The sequence below is a fragment of the Alosa pseudoharengus genome, unplaced genomic scaffold (genome assembly GCF_046254945.1).
Source record: "Alosa pseudoharengus isolate Yale_2024_CS ecotype anadromous, Long Island Sound unplaced genomic scaffold, YU_APseudo_1.1 YU_APseudo_1.1_scf_19, whole genome shotgun sequence".
Lineage (NCBI taxonomy): Eukaryota > Metazoa > Chordata > Actinopteri > Clupeiformes > Clupeidae > Alosa > Alosa pseudoharengus.
In genome coordinates, this window is record NW_027468657.1 from 29,748,197 (window position 1) to 29,756,785 (window position 8,589).

The 8,589-nt window shown below is 40.3% G+C and overlaps 1 protein-coding gene, 1 long non-coding RNA gene and 1 other non-coding gene across 4 annotated transcripts; 2 read left to right on the top strand and 1 right to left on the bottom strand.

Annotated features, from left to right (window-relative positions):
* Positions 1-591: 591 nt before the first annotated feature.
* On the bottom strand, positions 592-3,433 carry c1galt1c1 (C1GALT1-specific chaperone 1). The gene is made up of 2 exons (XM_076292264.1): positions 3,141-3,433; positions 592-2,470 (listed from the first exon to the last, which is right to left on the bottom strand). The coding sequence occupies exon 2, from the start codon at positions 2,456-2,458 to the stop codon at positions 1,496-1,498; it is 963 nt and encodes a 320-aa protein (XP_076148379.1). The 5' UTR covers positions 2,459-2,470; positions 3,141-3,433; the 3' UTR covers positions 592-1,495.
* A 762-nt stretch (positions 3,434-4,195) lies between these two features.
* Positions 4,196-6,326, top strand: LOC143133200 (uncharacterized). Of its 2 annotated transcripts, XR_012988488.1 has the most exons (4): positions 4,196-4,268; positions 5,026-5,076; positions 5,260-5,302; positions 5,550-6,326. It is a non-coding gene; the product is annotated as an uncharacterized LOC143133200 (long non-coding RNA). The 2 variants fall into 2 exon arrangements; XR_012988487.1 differs by having other exon boundaries at positions 4,211-5,076.
* Positions 4,746-4,948, top strand: LOC143133338 (small nucleolar RNA SNORA74). Its single transcript, XR_012988501.1, has one exon. It is a non-coding gene; the product is annotated as a small nucleolar RNA SNORA74 (small nucleolar RNA).
* Positions 6,327-8,589: the final 2,263 nt, after the last annotated feature.

Genomic DNA, 8,589 nt, shown 5'->3' on the forward strand with positions numbered 1-8,589 from the left:
TAGAAATTCAGAAGCTGCAAAAACAAGAAACATTTGAATTATCACAGGGTTTATTATCAAACTTTGTACAGATACTGCAATAGGTGTGACTATATCTCTCTCTCTGTAGCACATACTTTAAAAACTATAAGAAAGTCATTATAAATAATCCCTCACATTTACTGTTTGACCAGTGATTTTTCTTTTCCTGGAAGGTTTAGGTTTTGTGTAAGAGCTGGTGATGGGTGCACAGTCTTTGGTCTATGGGATTTTTTTCCACAGCACAACCTTGCACTAATTACTTACATTCTGCAATTTTACAGCATGTGCCTCTGAATTATGTGTATTTAGCTTGACCTATGTGATGATGCAACGGGTAATGTATGTGCCATTATCATTGGAAAGTTGTGGTCAGATGTGACTACAAAACCCAATTACCCTACTTTTAAACACAGTCTTAGTCTCAGTCAAGACTCCTATTAATTGTAAACTCATCCCACTGCTGCAGGTTACACTGATCAAGTAGTTCCAGTTTAAAAGGCCTCCATGTCACTCAATCATTAAGGTAATGTTCAAAAACACTAGAATATTTGAGGCATCACAATGTTGTAATTAATATATCTAAACAACCTAGTTCAGCAATTTTATTGGGACTGTGTGTAATGTTGAGAGTGGCTGGTGACAAGAGCAACAGTTGATCGTTATGCAGAGCACTGTACACCCCTAATGCAATGCACTGTTTTCTAGGTCATAGCAGTTCAAATATCTGCCTGTTTGGTGAGTTTTATCTCTTACATGCCACCAAACTATATTGCTTACTAAAAGGGAGACTTGACAGTAAGACAAGTGACATATGTAAAAATAAAATCAATATGTTTGGAATAAACAAAATATATACTTCATTATCATTATGGTAACCTGGAAAGGTCTTCATTGTCCTGACATATTCTCATTTCACAATACTTCCTTATGTAAATATTAAAGATCAAGTTGTGCGGTTCCAGGTAATTGTAATTGTTGTAATTTGTCTCTACAAATAATTTATCAAATCACAGGTAATCTCAGACCTTGTTACAGTGTCATGAATGCTGAAAAGTTCACAGGTTTTGCACATATAAATGACAAGGGTTATGTGCCTCAGTTTCAATACTAGGGGTGCTGATTAAGCCTTAAAGAAGTAGGTTCAAAGGGCAATATGAAAATGTACAGATGATAAAATAATTACAGAAATAAAAGTACTTTAGATATAGGATTTGCCCTCTCCTGACCCATTCTCACATTGGTCCCTTTAATTTGGTATGAAGAATTTCATTTTTTTTTTTTCAACCTCCAAATGTGTTACAATATTATACATTCCCCAAACAATCGCAGCAGCTGATCTCTGTGGATGCAACATTCTATGCAATCTGACTGCATCATGTGTGTAACAATCCCTCATGGCCCTACAGCATCCAGGCCTAATGTCACAGGACCTGTCTTATTTTTTATTACAAGGCTGGAAATAAAATAACATGAATCAGTCATTATCTGACCCCTTGGGAGGCAGAAATATCATCGAGTCATGGAAGTCATGTCCATATGGCCGGAGCCTGTAGACGCCGTACATCATGACCTGCATCTGGCTGGGCGACATGCCGCTGAAGCTGATGGCCATGTCTGAGCAGCAGCTCTCCAGCACTTTGTCGGGGTGCTGCGCGATGCTCTCCGTGATGAGGGCGTTGATGCTCTGGCTGTTGAAGAGGCTCACGCCGTGGGCGTCCTCCCCGTTCTCGGCGAACACGCCGGCGTACTTGAGGCAGATGGCCAGCTGCTTCTCCTCGCTGACCTTCCAGAGGCTGCGACTCTGCTCCGGGCAGAGGTCATCGTTCTTCAACACCTCCATGAGCCGTCGCAGCGCCTCGTAGCTGAACGCAATGCCGCTATCGTATTCCACGTACTCGAGCTCCCCGGAGTTCTGCGAGCGCCCCAGGTAGAATGGCTGAGAGGGGTCCTTATCCAGAATCAGGTATTTCAGGTTCTCGATGATGGCAAATGTGGTAGGGCGAGCCATGAAGAACCAGCGCAGGTTCCCAGCATTCTCGTACGCGTGCATCAGGGCCTTTCGGATCCTTGCCCACTCATCCTGCTCCTGCAGGTCAATCGACTCTAAGGCTTTGGAGGATTCTGAGCTGTAGTAGGCCGTCTTGTCACAATGCTTCGCCCAAGTCTCATTGGCTGCCGCCCAGTGAACCAGGACCTTGGGCGTGACCATGATGGCGCAGTACACCCGCACCTTCTGGCTCAGTTCCAGCATCTGTGCCTCGCTCAGCAGCTGCATGTCCTTGTTGCTCGGTGCGATGACGTGGTGGTGGTGGTGCTCCTCTTCAGCATCTGGAGAGCTGGGCTGAATTGGGCTGAAACTCCCCATTATGGCAAGCAACAAGCAAAATACAGCTCCCAGTGCCATGCCCTTTATGAAGGAACTGCCTTCTGATATCATTGTGATAAAGTGCTGTATTAAAACAAAAACAAAATGATTAACACAAGCTATCAAGTGTAAAACCAGCTAAACTAGGCTATACAAGTCAGCCTTGAAAGTTTTACAAACTCCTCAATGTCTATGTCTGACCTTTGTACATTTGAACAATTTTACTTGGTCTGTTATAAACGTAAATTGCATGACTCAGTAAAATATGGATAGAGATTCACATAGTTGTATATGCCATTAGACTTGACACTTGTCCTACTTTTGGCCAAATGATTCTGAGGCCACTTATTTCACATCCCTCACCTAACATTCCGTGTCCTGGCACACTGCGTGAATGCACATGTAACATTAACTTGCATATCAAGTGTCAAGACCACTTATCAACGAAGGCCAAAAACTGCAGTTTGAATCCATGTTAGTTCAAAGAAATATTGGAGTCAACTCAGGTAATGTCAATTTTGCTTATCCATCATATCCATTTCCACAATTACAGATTCAGAATGCTGTTGGATCATCAACCACCCATTCAGAGGGATAGCACAGTATTTTTACTTTGCTAAATTGCTCTCATATGAAAGGAGGAGAAAAACTAAAAGTTGGAAAGAGTTCCTCGGACATTCGTCTTAGCAGCTATAAATAAACGAAGAAAAACAAACAAAACAATGCATGAACGTTTGACTGCGTGTAACGTTACCTTAGTTGAAGACAGTAGAGAGAAAAGCACAAACGTCCAATATAGTCTGTCGTTGGTAGGTTAATGTTATGCTATCTAGCTGACTAAGTAGACTGCGAGATTACAACCATATGTCTGAGGTTAAATCAGCCAAAGCCAACGTCTATCGACGTCGTTTTACAAGTCATGTCATAATCACCGTGAAAGTACAATACCGCATTTATCTGACATACATTCAGGGATAAATCGTCGTATTAATTTGCACAGAACCAAAGCAAATATCCACCTTTCCTAGTTTCAGGTTCTACTGTCACTTCCGGATATAAATCCTTCTTGCTTTCCGTCAGCCTGCTCGTGAAAGACAGGCGCGGCGCCCCCTTGTGGTAGCGTTATCAATTTTCAGGAGTTTACTTTTTATGTGATGGCACCATCACAAAAAAAGTAAACTCCTGAAAATGGATTGTTTTCGGTCCAATATGATCTAGGCCTACATCTTTTGGGTGAAAAACACCATTAATGACACATTTACGTTAGTAAATAATTTAATAATAGAATTGTAACAGTATAACAAGTATAGGCTACAACTGTTTCCGTCATGTCCTGACATTTTAGTGTTAAATGCGTCTAAAAATGTATTTTATTCAAGCTAAAACATCCTGAGATGGTGTTTAACATGTACTCCAAGTGTGACAGTGCTCAGATTCAAGAATAATTTTTAAAAGTGAAAATGTAGCATATGATTCTGATAGACTGTCCCATTTGGGGTAATTGTACTTTTCCGTGAAATCGCGAATAAAACACAGTTTTTGTTCATTTAAGCAGTCTATGCGTTGTTCCTTTTTGTAAACCGCATCTGTGTTGACCATAGACAGTGAAATAAATGTGTGCATCTGTACTGCAAAAATATGAGAAAATATACGTGCATCTGAAAGTAAAACATGTAAAATGCTCTCAATAAGTCAAAACAACATTTTAAAGGTTTGGGCGGAATAATGCTATACCGACATGCATCGCTTGTAATGCTGGGATAAAGGAAGTAGCTCTTCATGTTGCACTCTATGGTACCATATCCCTATATTAATGTGGCGTGGTGGTGAGATGTTCTCGTTGTGTCGTGCTCGAGTTGGGGAAGCGTTGGCCTTACAAATGGTAGGATATTTCTTTCATCCGTGTTCCTTGCATTACTTTTGCAATGTTAATCTGTTTAGTCCTATGTCGTATATAGGCCAAACAAACGATTAATTACCATGATGTTACAAAACGTGGGATTCTGCTCCGTATCAACAAGTTTCTTCGCGGAAACGTTAACAATAGGCTAATATGAAGCTACATAAAAATGTACTCTAAGAGTCTTGTATCATACGTAGTTTTGTGTGTTAGTGCTGAATTTTAGTCTCACTTGGGCGATTTCATTTGGAGCATGTTAACCTACATTGAAAGACTCAAGACCACGTGGTAGGTTGAGACTAGGGAGGCTAGCTAACCTCACTACTTAGCATACTGCAGGGTGGTGGAGGGCTTTTTTAATTTTTTTAAAGTGATTTGCACTCTATATGTAATGGGTTAATATAATTGATGTTGAATGGTTTGTCACTGCATTTTAATTAAACTCTTGACTTTGCGTCACCCAGCTATAGTCAGCTGTCCAGGCCTATACCATGCCTGAACAAGTGTTACTCTGCTGGGATAGGAAGGCACAGCCAGTTTGACTCTTCTTGGTTGCCACTGTTTTAGTGGTTTCTGATGTTGAGTGATGGCAGTGCTGTGTCCCCTCTGAGAGTGGAGTGTCCTACATGCACTGGGACTTTCCTAGTCTGGGGTCAAACATTCATTAATCTCATATTTAACCTACACCGAGTGGTTCTGGGTTTGAATCCTTATTGATGTGTTTATATTTGTATTTCAGGAACGATTGAATGTGGAGTGGTTATATTGCCCTTGCGTGGTGGTTGATCTTGTAAGTTTTTATTTTTTAACTGTATCCATTGCAATTTGTTATTTGATTCCTGGATTGTGTGCTGTGATGTGCTCTCAACACATCATTCATATTTTAACTGAGGAAGAATTAATTAACTGAGCATCCATTGTTCATTTTCAGTTTGACTGACTGTACATGCACTAAAGGTTTTACTTATTGCAGGTTTATAATTGTTGCACATGTTCCTGCTCAGGATCCGTAACAGGTATGTATGCTTTAACGGCACTCCCATATAGCCATATACATTTGACCCAAGTTGATACAATCATGGCAACGGTCATCTTCCTTGCTGTGATCCTTTAATCTTGGAACAATAAATCAGGGCTGGCACAGGTTAAAGTAAACTGTTTGCAATAATCTGACTTCAAGGCCTGAAACATTAAACTGTTCATTAATGGCTTTCTATAGATATTTTATGGGCTCTGTCTTAAACTTCTCTTGTACCTTCTTAGGTTTGTATTGGAAGCTTCTCACTTGAAGTCATGGAGACTGCATCAGTTGGAACAAGTATATCCTAATTATATGTGGTTTCGGATTAATGGTGTAAGAAGGGACACGGTTGCACTCAACGTGAGTGTATTTAAATAGGTGTCTAGACAAGTCAGTCAGCTAGTAACGGAGATATGATTATTCCAATCAGGAAGATGGCAATTGTATAAATGTGACCTTGTGGGGGAGGTGGGGTGTCAGGATTTGGAGGGTTGGCTACAGCCAGTTACCATTCCAGCCTACTGCCACCATCTTATTTTTTTTGCCAAACTAACTCTAGATGGTGCTGTAAATGAGGCCTGTGAAACACCGTTCTAAAGAAGATAGTGGATCTGAATTGAGCTAGACTGAAGTAGCTAGCCTAGCATGGGCCATTGAAATGAATGGTGGTGGTACTCCAATTCTGTATAATACCTCCATGGTGGGAACAGTTGAAGTGTTCCTAGTCCAGTGGCTTGTGTAGCGGAGGCAATTTGTTATAAACTGATGTTTAGAAGGAAAGAAAGACAGTAGAGTCAGTTTGCTGCACCCTTGTCAATGATGTTTCTAACTGAAGGTTTGTTGCAATTTGTGTTCATACCAAAAGAAAGATGCTAATGAATTGGATGACCATATGTTGACAGTTGTTACTGTCATGTGTGCTCATGATGTAACTGGTCAGTTTTCATTATCCTTATGCCACTAGATGATGGATGTTGATGTGGTTTTTGTTTTGGTTTTCAATAAAAGGAGGAAATGTATGACTTGTGTAACATTGTTGATTTGTCTATTTACAAGTTCTTGAATGCAGAGTAAAATGCAACACATTCTATGTATAGTTGAAGTTTGTTTTTTGTTGTTCAGATTCTCTTGTGGTATGTATAGCTGTATTGGTCTTGCAATAAAATAAACTTGAAACATTCAAGTTTTATTTATAAAGCACATTTGTATGCACAGTGGAATCTAAAGTGCTTCACACGGACATCAAGACGGTAAAAAAAGACTAAAAGTAAACAGAAATGGTTTGGCATTTGCTTCAATGCAGCTCTCTCGGAACACTTCACACATAAATGAAAAGGCTGGACTGAACTATGGCAACTTTTGATTCACTTTGACATTAGAATGTGTGCAGTTAGTGTTTATGAAATGCATGACCTTAATGTTACTCACCTAGGCTCAACTACAGTAAGTTTGGCTGCAATTTCTGAAAAACAAGGCATTACACTTGAATTGAGACTATTCCGATTGTAATCTATAGTCTTTCCTGCTGCGTTGTTACAGCACAGAAGTTATTAAACTGTCTAGAAACAAATTCATGTCAAAATGAATGAATTGGTGTAATACTGCATTATAAGTCAGGGGCTCTTTGAGAAGCTAACAAGAACTGAATGCATTTACCAGTGATGCGCAAACCTACAGATCAAAACCTTTCCTCTTGGTGTCAAGGCAACTTCTCGAAATAACTTGATTGATTGTACAGATGGATAGGATATGCTAAAGTTTGATGATTCAAGGTGAGGGAAATGTGTACTGTAGATGTGAAGTATATTTAATTTAAAGAAACACTGCTTTACAAAATTACATCAAACTCATTTTGATGGTACACAGCCTAGAAAGATGTATCTATTCATTTCCTCCACACACTGTCTGGTATTGCACCATGTAACTGGTGTACTGTGAAGGAAAGTGACCCTCATCACCTTAAGCCCTTTAGCATCATGTGCTGGACAGTCTGATAGACGTTTAAAAAAATATGTAAAGATAAGCCTACCCGGTACATTGATAATTGATGACAAGGGGTAAATACTTACCAATAATGTACTGCAATGTTGGTGGTGGTGCATGCCACATGCCTGTTGTCTCATGCTACTTGCCTACCGTCCCGTGCCAAGCGCTCACTGCCCTGCACTACTTGCCAACTGTTCCATGGGTTAGGGTTAGAGCGAGGGTTGTAGGGTTGGACAGGGATGGATTACTGCACGGGCCCTACCAGGGGTCAGGGGGCCCTGAAGCCCAAGCCATTGCATGGAATCATTGCCTCAATATCAACACATCAGGATGAAGGCTATGAATCTGATTGAATTAAAGTATTGGCCATCCCCAAAATGCACTAGAATACAGGAAATCAGTTTTTAGAAGGAAAGAAAGACACTCCAGTCAGTTTGCTGCACCCTTGTCCTAACTGAAGGTTTGTTGCAATTTGTGTTCATACCAAAAGAAAGATGCTAATGAATTGGATGACCATATGTTGACAGTTGTAACTGTCATGTGTGCTCATGATGTAACTGGTCAGTTTTCATTATCCTTATGCAACTAGATGATGGATGTTGATGTGGTTTTTGTCTTAATGGAAATCACATCAAACAAATTAACATTTGTCTGGGGGAAGACCATCAAAACCCCCCTCCCACATATGCGACAATTAGTGGGGGGCCCTTAATACATCGGGGCCCAGGGGCCCGAAAGTTCATAATCCGTCCATGGGGCTGGAATAAGTGTTGTGGGACAGTAGGCAAGTGGCACGGTACAGTAAGTCACTAAATCCCAAACTATGTGCAGGTTGGCGTTTTGCATGGTAGCCTCTGCCAGCACTGTATAACTGTTTGGGTGTTTGTGAATTGTAAAGTGCTCGGAGGAATAGAAAAACGCTATATAAATGTGATTCAGTTATATATTTACATGGCTTTTTTTTTTTTAAGTTGGTGTGCACAAGATGCCTTTGTGTGTGTGCACCAGAAAAGTTTTTTTTCTTCTGCACGTCTCTTCAGGGGCTCCATAAATTAGCATTCTGGATGATAGAATTCTAAAGACTCTCATTATAGTCTATCCCATTACTCATATGCAATATCAAACTATCCAAAATAAAAAGCTAATATATTAACCCTCTGTGGTACGCCGTTGCCTTCAGACAACATAGCCTACTTTGGCTTGTTTAAACAAAACTAAACAACCATTTGATTGGATAATTCTTCAGCAAGGGGGAACTCCAATACTATTCAATGCAACTGCAAGAAAGAAGTCACA

Coding starts and splice junctions, on each gene's coding strand:
- c1galt1c1 (XM_076292264.1), bottom strand. CDS start 2,458: ATGATATCAGAAGGCAGTTCCTTCATAAAGGGCATGGCACTGGGAGCT.